General features: G+C 38.7%; 1 protein-coding gene across 28 annotated transcripts in view; it reads right to left on the minus strand.

The window, feature by feature from the left end:
- Window positions 1-802: 802 nt before the first annotated feature.
- Window positions 803-17,218, minus strand: part of ABI3BP (ABI family member 3 binding protein) — a 131,164-nt gene continuing 114,748 nt past the window's right edge. For all 28 annotated transcript variants that reach the window (XM_010720294.4, XM_010720238.4, XM_010720225.4 and 25 more), the window contains 5 exons: window positions 10,851-10,930; window positions 9,229-9,258; window positions 8,078-8,239; window positions 4,186-4,299; window positions 803-2,172 (listed from right to left, as the gene is read on the minus strand). In XM_010720294.4, coding sequence (XP_010718596.2) covers window positions 2,057-2,172; window positions 4,186-4,299; window positions 8,078-8,239; window positions 9,229-9,258; window positions 10,851-10,930 — 502 coding nt within the window. In that variant the 3' untranslated portion in view covers window positions 803-2,056. The remainder of the gene's footprint in view (window positions 2,173-4,185; window positions 4,300-8,077; window positions 8,240-9,228; window positions 9,259-10,850; window positions 10,931-17,218) is intronic.

Raw genomic sequence — 17,218 nt, forward strand, 5'->3', positions numbered from 1 at the left:
TTCAAGTGTGCAGCAGGGTTTGGACCCCCACTAGCACCTTGTCCCTCTAACTCAGCTGTGCTGTTCCACTCCTTGTTATCTTCCCTTTCAAACCCATTGTAAAGCTCTTGCAGCCACTAGGCAGCAGAAATGGTTTTGCACTGTCTGCTGTTGTTAATTATCAGGTAACTTTTCCCAAATATATCTATAGCTAATATATAAAATCTTAGAAATAACCCCTTAAATACTTTAACAAAGGGAGGGGGAGAACGGGTTCATTATTTAAAAGATGAAGCCAAATCCATTATTTTAATACAGAACTGTTAAAGGGGAACAACTTAACACAGGTCCTTTGCCACCCTGACAAATCTGAATGTGATCCCAGTGACTCAGTGCTGAGCCAAGAAAAAACAGATTGAAATCTGTAAAAGAATTCAATAAACCATATAAACAGCAAAGGGCAAAACATTCTCTTAGTTAATATTTTCCGTCTTATGGATTCTAGGAATACATAAAACAGAGGAGGGAATAAAGTCATGAAATGGAGCAGCACACTGCTTGAACTCTCATTAAGAAAAATTAGGAAATAAAGCAGGAGCTGAAAAAATTTCTACCTTCCACATCCCTAAGTGTCACTGCTCTCCTAATCAGGCACACATACATCAGGAAGCTGTGGAATGTCATTGCTGCTGCTTGCTCCTCAACCCTAACACATCAGGTGGTCACCCAACTATTCAACAGGGGCCTCTTCCACAGGACCCCCTTCTGCCACAGCTGTTGGCACGGAAACTAGCACTTGCATGTAAAACAATAGGAGAAACACTTGATTAAAAAATATTTTATTAGGAGTACAGTGTACCTGCAATGTACTTTAGAAGGCATTTTCTATAAATGACTATTTCTACTATATATATATCTGGGTGTCCTGTTCATATTTTTCAATACATTAGTAATGTAATGAATAACACCTTTAAAAAAAAAACTACATCTCTTTATTTAGTACATAAATGTTCAAGCAATACATCAAGTAGCTTTGGGAGAGGTTTTAATTGCCGTAAAGCAGTTTTAAAAGATCAGTCATCACTATTTCCCCTTTTTCCCCAATGAGCAATGTTTTAAAGCATTCCTTCTTAATAAACCAAATCTGACCGATGACGCCATCATGACTGCTTATTTTTCCTATTTCACTTATTGTCCCAAACCCTCCTGCAATGTACATACACCTCATTTCTGAACCCCTGTCTCTGAAAACAGCACTTTTATGGTACACCACAGCAACGGAGACCAGTTTCATGTTTCTCCACATACACGTGTACCTGCCTGCTTTCATTAGAGGAACACAAACCACTGCTTCACTACCCACTGCTGCACTTCTAACTTCACAGCCACGGGCTGACCATACTGGAGGTTTTGCTGGAGGTGAAACTTGCATTTGGAAACAAATATGGAAAAAAACACGTACTCTATCATTCAAAGATCCACACACAATAAAACTCAGTGTTTGGGCAAGAGTATGGGCTGTTCGTACGTGTAAGGAGAAAGCACTTCAAGTTTCCTGGTTATTAAAACCTATGGAGACTTTTCTATAATTTATGATGGGGGAAACATGGTAGATTTACCTGGGCAGATAGCTTATGGCACTTACGTTACAAGACCAGTGAATATTTAAAAAATAACACATACTGCATTCCATGACCAACTTTTACCATAACTGTGCCTTAAACATTTATTACAACATTGTGATAAATAATATACACACCGTATCTCTTAAAATACCTTAGAAACCATACCTCTAGAATAGGGAGCCAGCTTCCCTATACATTATCCTACACCGTGTCCCTAGCCTGTGTTTTTTTTTTTTTCAATCTAAAAACAAATTTGTAAAACTGGATAACTACATTAAGCAGCCTACGCTATTACACAATTAATGCAGTATTGGCATTAGACTTGCATAAATCTTACACGCCAGCAAACTTGTGTAAGTGACAGGCATACCATACATTCCCATCTTTGAGCTTGCTTGGGGCATTCGCAAGGGTGCTTGATGCTGGGTCTCTTCACCAGGTCCCCATCACATCTACCATTTCCCAGGAATTGATGTTCCACACTCATACCAGCGCACGTAGTTGATGTGAGTCTCCCCGCCTATTTTTCCAAACTTGACAGGTTCCTGACGAACTGCCCTGAAAAATCCTAGAACAGAGAATGGAGTTTGTTTGCAGTAAGCCATTAGAAAGTACCTTCTTCTGAGTTCTCCATGGAGCTTGCATATGATCCCATTAATGGCTAACAATACGCCACAGCCATCGTTCCTTTCCTGCATTTCATGTGAAACCATACCATTAACTCTGGTTTGAATTGTCTTGCCACAACCAGGGAGGAACAGAGCAGCAACGTATGCCTTCTCTTTCCTCTGTTCCTGTCATGTACTAGAAACACAAGTTGCAAGTTGGTCTTTCACTTCCTTTTTTGTTGGTGACTTGTATTTGTTTAGGTTTTCAAGCTAAAAATGAATGCAGCTTATGAATCCAGCCAGCTAAATCCAGTAGCTGGAAACAGATTGGCTTTACCTACCTCATGAGCTTATTTCACATTTATAAAATCTTCTTTAATAAGTGAATCTGATACAATTGAGAGGGCAGCTGTCCTGGCAATGCTGAACTGGACTCAGACAATTCCTTATTCCGACAAAACTCCTTTACAAGTGTGGAACACTGACTGGGGGAGAAGTAAAGCCTAACCCTAGCCCTAACCTATACCTACCACAATGCATTCATGCACTTCGGCGAGACGTTTTACAAACAAAGCACTAAATGCGTGAAGGTCTGGTCAGTACCATATTGAAAACTATTCTGACTTTTTTTCTCATCAAAATACTCCATTACTCATTCTGCACGCACACCTGTATCAATACAGACGATGTTCTTACAAGAGGGTGGAACGCTTTGCAGTGGTAATGCTGCAAACAAGCAAGGCGGAGGCTCAGCTGACAGAACTTGCTTACACTTGAGCCTGGGGAACATGAAAAAATAGGCAGGGCGGTCACGGCTGCCTGTAGGACATCCACACCCCGTCCCCTTAGACCAGACCAGCATTTTGGGCACCCACCTTGAATTAGTGTATTCAGAATTACTGCAGCATGAATTATATTTTCCAGTAATAACTTTTTAGTTTCTCATTAGCACTAAACAGAGCTGTTTGATGCTCAAGTGATGATTTATGACACTTAACATTAACCTTGCTAGTTTCAGCATAACACTTCATGCCGCTATGCAAACTGAAAATTGCAATTGCGTTTAAATATGCAATACCAAATGTGAATAACCTGTTGGAATGTTTTAAACAGGAGGGAGGCTGTTTACTACCTCACAGAACCTGAGCCATAATGGTCTTTATTAAGTAAGTCATGGCTCATCTTAGAATGATAGAATCACAGAACAACTTGGGTTGGAAGTGACCTTAAAGTCCACACAGTTCCAACCTCCCTGCTGTAGGCAGGGTTGCAACCCACCAGCTCAGGCTGCCCCATCCAGTCTGGCCTTGAATGCCTCCACGGATAGAGCACTCACAGCTTCTCAGGGCAGCCTGTGCCACGGCCTCACCACACTCGCAATGAAAAATTTCCCCATGACATCTAATCCATATCTCTACTCTTTTAGTTTAAAACCATTCCCCTTTGTCCTATCCAGGTAAAAAGTTGATTTCCCTCCTGCTGATAAGCTCCTTTTAAGTACTGGAAGGTCACAATGAGGCCTTCCTAAAGCATTCTCTTCCCCATACTGAACAAGCCCAGCTCCCTCACCTCTTGCAAGAGAGGTGCTCCAGCCCTCTGATCATCTTCTGGTCCTCCTCAGTACACACTCTAACAGCTCCACATCTTTCTTGTGCCTGGGGCCCCAGACCTGGATGCAGTACTCCAGCTGGGGCCTCGTGAGGACAGAGGAGTGAGGGACAATCCCCTCCCTTGCCATGCAGCCCAGAATACAGTTGGCCTGCTAAGCTGCAAGAGCACACTGCTGGCTCATGTAAAGTTTCTTAACCACAATTTTCATCGTCAGCAATTTCTCATCTCTTCTGCCTGCAGAACCGACAGCCCTTGTTCATTGCCCACCCTGGCAGTGGGCCCTCAATTTACTGGCAAGAAAAAGAAACAGACAAACAAGGGAACTGCCAAGGACTGTTGCAGTGACATTCTTAAGGAATTACCATCTTTGACTGGTAGATCGTCTTGCTGTCCTGTCCTTCCATCCAAGAACGAGTCTACAAATTGGCAGTGATCTTCTCCATGGCCCCTCTGGTCTCCTATGTTATAGAATTTTCCTGAAAGAAAATAAGCAGCAAAGTTGAAAATCAATGTCCAGTTTAGTGAAGGCTGAAGCCACCCACCAGAGATTGATACTCTTAGCTCTGTAGGGAAGCCAAGGCGAATGCAACCATTCTTTACCTCTCAGGATCTGCTGCTGTAATTAGAGCGTTAAGTGCGTAGTGCAAGCGTAGCACTCATGGCTGTTGACAGCAGCACCCCACTCTGCCAAAATCCATGCCTGGATGTATATTTCCCCTCCTTAACTTTCATACAGTAAGCAAAATCATGTTATTACCTAGAACCTCATTCTGATTGTATAAAAAAATGAGGTTAAGTTTTGCTAGCAATGTTAATAGAAGGCAGGTTTGGTTCCCTGTTGGGAAGTCCTGAGAATATTTAAAGAAGTCCTTATAGCCCACCTCATGACACATGCAAACCCTGTTCTAAAACTTTATAGCTTGTACGTGCAAGTGATATCCCTTAACTAATATATGACCCCGGTGTAGCAACTACTTATTCAGAACGTGAAATGGGCCCATATAGTTCCTTGCAGGGCTGTTTAACAGGACCCTTGACTGTGACTGAGCAGAAAATAAGATCATAAGTACCAAACAGTGTGTGCTGACATTACAGGCTGTCCTTAACCTGTTGAGGACTCCCAGTGAATGAGTTTTGACAGAGGTTTTTACTTATTGATATGATTTGCAAGAAGATTTGCAAAGTTCTGTTCAAAAGATGGAGGAAAACGTGTTGTCTTCACTTCCAAGGCCTAGACAGTTAACATCTTCAGATAAGATCAGCATTTTATCTGACCTTTCACAGTATTTTGTGACATGTCCAGCCCCAGGCTGTGACTTTGAAAGGAATGGTGACAATTAAGGCTCAGTGCTTGGGTATAAGCTAAACACAATGTCCAGTTGTTTATTAGATGTTGGGCCTCCTGTGGCCCTGAATCTGTGCCCACCTGGCTGTGTGACAGGTGGTGAGGTAGCTCATACTATTCCCTAAAGTTCAATTAATAAACTAGCAGCCTACCAATAAATTCACTCTTTCTTGTGTTTCTGTGGTCTGATCAATACTTTGCCAAAAAATTCTCACCTCCACTTGACGGTCTAGGTTTAGAAAATAATTTATTACTGTCTAGCTTTGGCTGCAAGCATATTTTTTTCCATGCAAGAATTGGTCAGTGGGAGTTCCTCTTGGTAAATTTTTGATCTGAAGTTGAGAACATTCAGGCTGCCCAAAACTGCATGGTTGTTTTTCTTGTTTTGCCTTTTCTTTCCATGGCTGTTGAACATCACACATAGAATTTATCTTTTTCTGCTGCCCAATAAATGCTTTCTTTTAGGTGGCCTGATTTTCTGGAATGCTTACTGTGACTGCTCTAGAGGACTGTTAAATGAGGTCAGCAGTAGATGCTGCTTTATAGAACAGTCCTGGCATGTGTAACGTGGATCAACTTTTCTTCACTAGGGACAGAATAAAGCAGATACCTTTTGGCTAACAAAAGAACAGTAACTTTCAGATACACACAGTCTTCTAGTCGACATCATAACCTATGCACAATTCAAACAACTGCCATACATCTCTCAAGAGCATTCAATCTTGGTGACTATCAAATTTGTACAGTCCAGTTCCTCAATAAATGAATACACTTAAACATTTTGCTAACAAAAGACTACTAGATTTGTCTTTCTCTTTTGGGAATAATAATTCTGGCATAATTGTTTTCTCAGAGCTCCCTTGTGATTCTCTTAAGAAAATTGAATACTATTTTTATTCTACACATTGTGATTTCTGCAACAGTAGAAGTAAAATTCATGCTAAAAACAAGCATGCAGAGGTTCAGTTTTTGGTAGCTTTATGCAATGGTGTGTCCACAATGCACCCAAATTTCAAGATCATTTTGCTGCTTGAACAGCAAAGCTTTGGGAGATACTTTCAGCATAATGTTGAATAAAGACCTTTTGCTCTTGGCATACTGCAGAGCTGCCAGTGCTAGCAGATACATTTCTGCTGGGCTTGGGTACACGACGGGGCAGGGCAGTAAAATGCAGGAGAACAGAGTTTGGCTTCAGACTGGAAATTATCCCTCTGTAATATGGAGGCCCACACCATGACAGCCTCACTTAGGAGATAGGTGGGAAAAAAATCACAGAACAGATTTCCTCCTACATACACATTTCAGATCCTTCAAATATTGTGACAAGAGGTCAGCACTGTTCATAAGAATTCAAGCGCAAGAACCAAGCTTAGCAAGTATAATGAATACAATGCGGCTGTCATGATCTTTCTCCAGCCAAGTTAAATCGCCATCCTTCCAGCAAGAACAAAACCAATCTAACAAAAATAGAAAAATGGGCTCCTGACATATTACACTTTTATTCTAAGAATCAAGTAGCTTTCATTGCAGTGTTAATTCTCTTGATTTAGAGCTACAGCATAGTCCTGCTAAATTAGCACTGCCATTTCTTCTACTGGCTGGTTGTGTGATACACTACGCCTCATTGCCAGCTTCTGTCATTTGATCACTGCTGGTTAGTGCAGTAACAGCTGAATGAAAGATACCTCTGTTCAAAACCATCTTTTTATTCAGATAATTGCCAATGTATTACTTATGCATGAGGTATTGTACTTAGTATTAATGACTGGGCTTTCCTTCTTTGTCTACTCATGGGGAAACAGTGATGGCAGCTTAATGTTACTTTGGCACAGGCTGTCTTATGGTCCCTGTTTCCCTTTTCACTCCCTGTTACCACACACAGAGACCACTGAGCCATGTGTTGCTGAGCTCAGAGAGGAGCAGTGTTGGGTTATGGAAGATAATTCAATCAGTCTATCCTAGTTAACTGAGTTCAACATGATGAACATACTGTCTGCCTAACTTACACTCTGAGACATTACCTATATATGGTTTTTTTACATTCTTTGTGCTCTGGATCCTATACTAAAGCCATAATAATGGAGACGTCAAGAAAAGATTCATACAGAAGGAAATCAGGAACTTTGAAAGGATTATAAGTTAAAATATCTCCAGATACACCTTTTGCAATCTCCATGAGATACAAAGTTCTGCTTAAATATCAATCAACTGAAAACCAACACTACAGACTTCTTCCCCAGCTCAGACACAGGACATGTCACTTGATTCAGGTCTTAACTACCTCATTTGCTAATGATTGTAGAACACTGAATAGAACCTGAGAAACTAAGGACAGGAAGCTGCTGTTAGTAATAAAGCATAACATAAGAAAAAGAAAGATGACAACAAGAGATCAAAAACAAAAATGGGCAATGTGAAAACAAAAATGTCAAAGCAGGTGAGAGAAATTTGAGTTGAAATAATGTACTTGTAAGTCCCATAGTAATAAAATAACAAGAAGTTTATGAAATGGAATGGGAATGAATGCGCTCTAACTCTAATCTAAAATTAAGCCCTGATCTTCTACTAAGAACTGTTCCAGGCTATGATTTAAACACAGATTTGGTGCCATTATAGCATAAGCTATTGACTGTCAGACATCTGTTATTTATCAGTTTTCTGTAAGATCCCTCAGGATACCAACAGGTTTTATAAATCAGATGATGATCGTGGAGAAGTAGCACTTGAGTCTGAAAACTCAGTATCAAACAATGACTACTGAGCACAAGCAGACTATTAATGATTAATCTGCCTAGGGACTACATTAATCATACTTAATTACACTTCAACAGTGCCCATCTTGTTAAGCCTCTTAGTTCTTCGTATTTTTGAAGAGTTTATAATGTGAACAACGCTGACTTATCTCTTACCTGTAAGTGAATCGCTGAGGTATATCTTGTATCTTAAAGAATTACACAGCTGCACACCTACAAACTTCTTATACCAGGTCCTTTTCACATATTGTTTCCCTTTGCATTCTGAGTAAGTGTCAGAATTGAATGGAATTTCAGTCCAGATAGCATCCTTTCCCACTGCACAAGAGGAATAAAGATACTAAGGTATGGCAGTTTATATAAAATCATATATAACAAATATATTCTAATAAATAGAAACCTTGATGGAGCAGAAAGCACTTTGAAATACACTAGCATCACCTGTCGCCTGCATTTTGAGCATGAAAGCTATGTCAGGGAAGCACTGAGTGCTCCACTATGATTGATGCAGTGAACTGCTTCTGCTTTCTGTGTCAGAGAAGCCAGTTGGGAGCTCTCACTTATTAGGGGAACAATGTTCTCCTGTTGCCAAAATGTTCATTTACAATGTATGTGATACAGTCATTGTTTCTATGTGGAATCAAGACAGGAAGGTCACCTTGCAGCAAAACATGTGTGATTAAAAAAATACATAAAAGTGTCATGAATCACGTGAAAATAAATGGTGTCAGTTTTGTCAAAGTGTTGTTCATTACAAATGCAAAAAGAGCTCAATTTGCATGAATGGGCCTCTGTTCTTCAAAAGCTCAGTCCACCTTCTGCTGAAGACAGCAAGTCTTTACAAGTGGTGTAAAGCGGAGGTGGAGCAGCCCTTCAGAAGCAGAAATTTTTTAAAAAACATAATGGCAGATAAATAGTATCCTCCAAGCTGTGTTCTGTTAAGTCACTTAAAAAGTGTGAAATAGCTTATTCATTTTGAAGAGTCTTTCCTTTGATTTAATGACAAAACTGAGAAAATATGAGGCCATCTTTGGCTCATCTGTGTACATTGGTTTGAAGCCATCCCAGCTGCCATGGGAGCATCACATCACACTGATTGCATTCTGCTCAGGTAAACAAGCAGCCTGGCATGCATTCCTGACAAGGAATATGGGTGGAAAGAATTAATTCAAGTGCAAAAGCTATTTGATTCCATAGCTCATTTAACTGGTACAGTACAGACCACCACCACCTCCATCCCCCTTAAAATTACACTATTTCTGAAAAAAATCCTGATCGCAAGACACAATAATTTATACAAGGCTTACTTGAAATAGGCTCACTCACTCTTGGGTCCGCTGTGGAAATAAAACAAACATTCAATCAGACATTGTAAAATTAACATTCCCATTATAACAATGGAAAAGCATTGTCAAGTGATTTTCTACTGTTGACATAGGCTGCATGTTGTGAAATAGAAAGTGTTTTGGAAGCAAAGTTCACTTTCATATTGAATTTAAAAAAGAAACGTCACTGTATGAAACTACAGCATCAATGTGCTTTTAAAAATTTTACTTATGGGACTCTGTGTTCAAAGCAGGTTCTAGTGAAAACAGAAATTTAAACCTGTAAAAGTCAATTCTACTGCACTTCTTTTTCTTTCTTTCCTTCTTTCCTTTCTTCCTTCTTTCTTTCTTTCTTTTTTTCTTTCTTTCTTTCTTTCTTCTTTTCTTTCTTTCTTTCTTTCTTTCTTTCTTTCTTTTTCTTTCTTTCTTTCTTTCTTTCTTTCTTTCTTTCTTTCTTTTAAATTTCAGTCTCTATACTTAAATAAAAGACAGAAACCACTTCTGTTACACTTGCCACTCAAGACTTGGCTATGAACTCCCAAAATGTGAGAAATGGATGTGTGCAATTAAGACAAAATAAAATGTAATGTAATGCTTCATTTGGCCAAGCTAAATAGGAGACAGAACATAAGCCTTGTCATTTGTGAAAACTGCACCTGGCATAAACATTAATTCAGTTTTGACAATCTAGGACTACAAGGAGTGTATTCATGTTTTAAATATGTGTGGCTTAGTCTGAACTCCTCCCTGCCTAATCCCTTGCTCAACTGAAACTCTCATCCATCAATGAGCATTAGACCAGGACCATTATGTTATTACACCTGGCTCAAAATACAGATTAAGCAAGTCCTTTCGAAGAGGTTGAACCCATTTTTTTATTTATATGGTCCTTAAATACTATCAAACAGAAACTACCTCTACACAAAAGAAGACAGCTAGTTTGTACAGAGTCATTTAATGTCTACTGGAGTTAGCCTTACTGGGAGTTGAAATACAGAAAGCAAGGCAATCTCTGATTCTCACCTTTGAGTCAGACAAGAGTTAAGCTTGAGAATGAGCCAGTGTTCAAAACAGATTTGTGTATACCTCTTCAGTGTTTTCACAAGAGAGTAAACAAGATGGAAGAAGACATACTGGGACACCAACTGTTCCAACTACTACTGCTTGATCATTTTTTCAGCCTTAAGATATCACTATTTATTACACAGCAGCATTTTGAACAGGTAGCAAGTTGTGTATAAACACAGTAGTCCAAAGAAAAACTTTATGTTCCCAATTAGAACATACTAATGAGTTTGATAAGTATAAAAATACAAAGAACACTGATCTTAAAAGACTGAACATTCTTTAAAGTTTGTTTCTTCACAGGAAACACCAGAAGATCTCTGTGTTCCTGCCTTTTTCTCTTCAGTACGACCATCATGCCCTCACCTTCTAGCCACTACTGAGTAGTAAAAAGCCAATCTGGAGATCAGAAAGAGCAAGATCAAACTCACAAAATGAAATGAAGTAAGAGAACCTTTCATATATCTCAAACAAATGGATTAAAGTTGGTTCACAAACATGGTTAATAAAATTACAGTCAAACCTTTGGAAGTCCGTACCTGATTCAGTATTGAAAGCCACAACATTGCTACTCGGACCTTCACCAAGGGGGTTTCTAGGTTTCACATGGAATTCGTAACTGGAGAATATAAAAAAAACATCTGAATTAAAATTTTGCAAACCAACCATTTTCTCAGATTCTGGAGCAAGCAAACTGCCAACATACACCTTGGTGCTATTCATTTCTTAGAGAGGAACCCAAGGGCGTTGTTTCTAGCTTAGAAAACACTGAAGTGTTCTTTGTCCTAACTGTTCAAAGCCTCTCTGAACATGTATTTTACCAACCCTTTCCATAATTCTTTGCACAAATATTATTAATGTTTGATTTAATGCACCACTGGCTTAAGTCTCCTCTTGCATGTGCAGTTTCAGTTCTGGCAAAAGGAGCAGTTTAAGTGAGGTCAGAAACAATCTGATAAGGAGAGATTGAGTAAAGCACACTTTGCTCATTTTTAATTCATAAGAACACAAATCCAATGCAATATCTCCCAGTCTCACCACCACCAACAGATGAGGCCATTGTTGAAATGCAAGGTGAGGATCCAGTCACTTAAATACATGTTAACAGCAAATATAGGAAATAATAGGAACATATTGTGCAATGTCATCTTATATTTTCACAGTATCACCTTGAAACACCAGTCTATACTGCAGTTATCTCGTGATTTCTCTTCCACATAGCTCTGCTGGGAACCAACCAAATGCTAATTCAGCAACTCAGCTGACATTCAGTGAGATGCTGTGGGTAAACAGTGATTCAAAGTTAGCCGCAAGACTAAAAATGGTGCACAGAAGACACCAGCCAGATGAGGCTGAAAAGAGGGTTACAAGAGTGGAGACTAGACATGGCTATGATCTTACCTCTCTGGGCTGCAGGCTGGCAGCACAGGGAATTTCTCACTGCTCAGCAGCAGCTCAGTTTTTCACCCAGTGCCTGTGCTTACCTCTAGGAGCTCTGTGCCAAAGAACTGTGATCAGAAGCGTGTCTACACCAGTCAAAAGCACCCTCCTCATGTCTCCCCCTTGACTTAGAAGCAATAATCTACACTGTGCATGTCAGTCAGTTACAAATATTTTTCATATGCTCTGGGTGCTTGTAGAGTGAACCTCTTTTAATATATAACATTTTTTTTATCAGCTAGAGAGATGCACAGGACACAATGTACTTAATAGACCAATGACCCTAATAAACTAAACACAGAGCAAAATGAGAATCCCAGAATTGGGATTGAGCTTATGGTATGATAGAGTTTACAGATCTGACTGTAAATTAAAGTCATGGTGTGTCTCCCTTCATAGAAAACCAAATGAAATCTGCCTTTTTGTGCACGAGATGGAAGATCTGAAAAGTTGGAGAGGGATTCATTATCAGGAATGTACTCATAGGAAAAGGGGTAATGGTTTTGAACTAAAAGAGGGTAGATCCTGATTAGACATTAGGAAGAAATTATTAGCTCAGAGGGTAGCGTGGCACTGGAAATAACAGCCCAGAAAAGTTGTGGATGCCTCATTCCTGGAAGTGCTAAAGGCCAGGTTGCATGGGGCTTTTGTCTGTCCAATCTAGTGGGAGACATCCCTGCCCATGGCAGAGGGATTGGAACTAGACAATTTTTAATGTCCCTTCCAAACTAAGCTATTCTAAGATTCTATGAATATAAAAATGTGTAAAAATGCTTACTTGCTGCAATCTTATGCATTTCAGCACAAGCTACAAGTCTGGGGAGAATTGCTTAGAGGTTCAAGAAAGTATGTAGGACAAAGTTAAGAAAGGCGAATAGGAAAGCTGTATAATGATTATCCCATGCCTACATCATAGTTAGATTTGATATTCATGAGAAACTGCAGCCTTTATTCCATCTTTATATCTGTGCACCCATGATGCCAAATATTCTGCTACCCAATATATGTAGCAATCTAGCTCTCTCACACCTCTAACCTCTTTAAGACTGATGTCTTACACATTTGGGAGAGGACTAGGCCTCCCAAATCCTTCCAAACTGCATAAGACAATAAAAGTCATTGTACAGATTAAATGGACTTGACTCAACAGTAATTACTGTGCAGAGCACATTTTTCCACCATAGGAAATCACTATTCCACATGGAACCTTGGCAGATGTAACTGTTCCTGCATTTTTCAAATCATGCAAAAGGAGAAGATGGAAGACTGCAGAACAGAGAATATCTGAAGAAAGGTTTTCATCATAATGCTGAGGACTGGAGGAGTCAAGTACAGTCCTGGGATATAAGGTCAACAGGTTGTGAGGTGCCTGTGGTTAAATAACAATCATGCAGGACTGTTTCAATGTACTGAGCTTTTCTTTCTCTGGAGAATGTGCCGGAATTGCTGTGTCACCACACATAACAAACAAAACTAGGTTAACAGCAGGAAACATTTCCTTAAGCAAATGATGCTTAGCTTGTTTGAGGAGTCTCTCTCTTAACCAGGCTAGGAGAAGGGCCAAGAGAAAAGCGAAGTGCTTACAAGTGACTGTGGCATCAACAGAAATTTAGTAAAATGTCAGTTTTGTGATAAATAGTACAAAAAAATCAAGGCTTTTTCCATTATTTTTTTTCCCCTGTTACCTTCATATTCCTATCCTAACAGCATTGCAGGTTTCACTGTAGTTCTCATCTTCTGACCCTTGCTGCTAACAAAAACTTATCTATATGCATCAGGAAATTTTTCTCTTCTATGTGGTTAGCACACTTTGGCTAAGTGCAATACCACCTAGATAATGATAATGACAAGAGCAGGTGGTATGGATATACTATAAACTTTCAAAAAGGTTCTGGTTTCCAGTTGGGATTATTTAGCCTAGAGAAGATAAAGCTCTGTGCAGACCTTACAATGGAGATCTTCCAATATTTAAAGGGGGAAAACTTGGGGAGGGATTTGTTATGAGATAGTGTAGTGACAGGACAAAGGGTTATGATTTAAATTCATTATTTAGATTGAGATTAATATTAAGAAGAAATTCTTAAACATGAGGATGGTGTGGCACTGAATCAGGTTGCCCAGAGAAGTGGTCATCCCTGGAAGTGTTCAAGGCCTTGTTGGATGGGGCTTTGGGCAAACCTGGTGAGTGGGAGGCATCTCTGCTCAGAGCAGGGGGGCTGGACCCAGATGATATATAGGATCCCTTCTAACCTAAAACATTCTATGATTCTACTGTTCAGTAGAGATATGAAGACTTACTTGGTATGGCCTTTGAGTAAATTAATTATGATATTCTCTTTTTTTAAACATGAAAAAAAAACCAAAAAAAACCAAAAACAGTATATCCTATATATATCCTACACATTTTATCTTTACTTCATGGTTTTGGTTTTCTCTCTCTCTCTTTTTTTTTTTTTTTTTTTGTGTTCTTATGTGTATTAATTTTTATTATTTTTTTTTGTTTTTTTTTTTCTGCATTTACATTTCCTGCTATTTATATTCCTCAAGAGACCTTATGGTTGGAAACATACTTTACCTAGGGATACAATCTAAATCAAAAGTCCAAAAAGACCCCTCCAAATGTACTTAAAAGGGAGAAAAGTATATTTGAAATTGTCAAACTACTAAACCAGGGAAAAGATCAGAACCTTTTCCCGTGGAATGCAAGCATCACAGTCTTTTTGTTTATTACTAATATTTTTTGGAATAAAATCTATCACCAATAGACTGAGGGGACACCCTCCCCCTTTTAATGACTATCTGAATTTCCCCAGGGTTACTCTGGCACATCTGTGACTAACACAGCAGAACTGCAGTCTTCATATTTTCCTTTATTACCTTCCAATTACTGCCAATACAAACATGCATGAGAACTTGTTTTCAACAATATTCAGACTCTTTTTTGAAAGCTTGTATAGTAATTAGTGCTGCAAAGTTTCCTGGACACTAGTGACATATTCTATGAACCTAGCTGCCCTTAAACAAACCACCAGAATGAAAGAGAAAATATACCCTTAATTTAAAAAAAAATATTTCAAGATAGGGCAAAGATAAACAGAAATGACATATTTTGTCAGGAGAACCAGCAGAAACAGGAAAGTAAAAATGAAACCAGATCAGATGATTTGGAGACTTAAAAAAATTAGATCAATTTTAAGCAGTTAGAAAACTATTTTAAAAAAAATAAAGGCAAAATTCCTTTGGAAATGAGAAAGTAAAACTGGAAGCAAAAAAAACCAAAAAAAAACCAAACCAAACCAAAGCAAAAAAAAACCACAAACCAAACAAACCAAACAAACCAAAACCCCAATGAAAACCCCAAAATCTGTTTTTAATATTTTAGATTAGGAAAGATGCATTAAAAAGTGAAGCTGATCTTAATGATGGAGAGAATGGAGATGAACACATCATTACTATGCATGAGGCAAAATGAAGGAATCAAAAATCATACTAAGCCCATTTCTATGTCAGGTCTCTCTAGGCGGATTACAAGCCAACATCTCAATTAAGGAAACGCTGAAAAAACTGAATAATTAGCTTACTTTGCTAGATGCTCACTTGGCATATCTTGCTTGACTATTATCATAGGAGAAATTGCTGCAGTACTTTCTTTGTTTAAGGGCAGTGTAAAACTAAGAACAGACAAAAAGCAGAAAGAATGGGCTTTTGGGTATGCCAGTGAAAATAAGAGTTCCAGTGAGGGCAGTCCTGTAAACAAACTCAAATATATGTGATCCGTATGACAAGTTAGATGGAGTGTCTCCTCAAAAGTCTGGTTGGAAAATAGACTGAAATTATTTTGACCAACATGATAAATCTTGTGGTTTGGCTTTGGATGTTTTCCAAGTAGAGTAGATGGTGCACTTCTCAAAAACCTGCTCTCAGCATGAAAACTGCGAACTTTCCATTTGGAGGACAAATATTAAGCTAACAACATAGTTCATACTAGAACATTCTTTTCTCTCTTTTTTCTTTGCTAAGAAATAAATGATATTTGCCTTAATATACAAAAATATGTCAGCCTGCATTAAAGAATATGAGCAAAGTTAAGATTAACAAGATCAGAAATCACTCGCATAAGAAGTAATCATACAATAATTCAGGTTGGAATGGAGGTCTGAAGGTCTATCTGATCCAGGCCTCTTTTCATTACAGAGCCAACTTAAAAGCTATATGAGATTGCTCAGAGGTTCACAAACAAGCTCACAGAATCTCACTGCTTGAATGAACTAGAAGAAAGGAGGATGAATGGTGTTGAGCTATTTTGCTTTGTTTAATGAAAAGAACTAATTGAAGAATAAAGATAGCAAAAGCTGCAGAAAATTTGGTGTGGTATGTGTGACAACAAACAGAGGGCTGACTGAAATGTGACCTGAATCTATTCTAAAATTCTTGAAAATAATGTGAAAAATAATAAAAGCTAACTTCAGTATAAAGTTGTATATGTGATTATTAACTCACAGGAGCACTTCTATAACAGAAATTCTTAAGTAGAAGACATTTTTAAAACAAGAGAAAGATTTCCTCTTTGAGCACAATTAGATGAAGTGATGAAGTGGGCCTGCAGGAAAGATGGTGAGAGACTTTTGATAATGGCAGGTAGTAACATGACAAGGATAAATGGTTTTAAACTGGAAGAGGGTAGATTTAGATTAGATATTAGGAAGAAATTCTTTACTGTGAGGGTAGTGAGAGACTGGAGCAGGTTGCCCAGTGAGGCTGTGGATGCCCCCTCCCTGGAAGCATTCAAGCCCAGGCTGGATGGGGCTTTGAGAACCTGGTCTACAGGGAGGTGTCCCTGCCTATAGCAGGGGGTTGGAACTAGATGATCTTAAAGGTCTCTTCTAACCCAAACCATTCTATGACTTTATGATTCCATGGTAACTCTCTGTGTAAGAATTATCCATAGTCGTTTAGCTTGCATAATGTACAACATGCTTTGAGATATTTCAGGTAAAAGCAAAATATTTGATGAAACTAAATAAAAATCTAGATCCAGAGTATTTGGAGCCAGATAACAGCTTAATGCCAGGAGGTGTAGCAGTTTCAAGAACTCTGACCAACCAAATAATGTAAATCACAATTAATACTTTCCAGGTTGCTAAGATGAACAGCATCTTTCTAAGATGTGATAGTGAAATACCTCAAGCATTGTGCTTGGCAAATCTCCAGGTGAAAAAGACATACTTGTCCTATAAGGAAAACTCTTTAAATAAATGCAATTGCCAGGCATGCTTTACTAAAAGAGAATGGAATAGATATAATGTCCCCTTTTTTCTGGAAAAAGGTGCAGGAATCTTAATGCTCCAAGGAAATCAAACTGCACGGGAGTTTGTAGAAGTCTTTTTTTTAACAAGCATTTGTGTGGGAAGCAAATGACTGTGCCTCAAATTTATTTAAAGGGTATATGTCCTCACATTCTGACAGA

The sequence above is a fragment of the Meleagris gallopavo genome, chromosome 1, assembly GCF_905368555.1.
Source record: "Meleagris gallopavo chromosome 1, MGAL_WU_HG_1.1, whole genome shotgun sequence".
Lineage (NCBI taxonomy): Eukaryota > Metazoa > Chordata > Aves > Galliformes > Phasianidae > Meleagris > Meleagris gallopavo.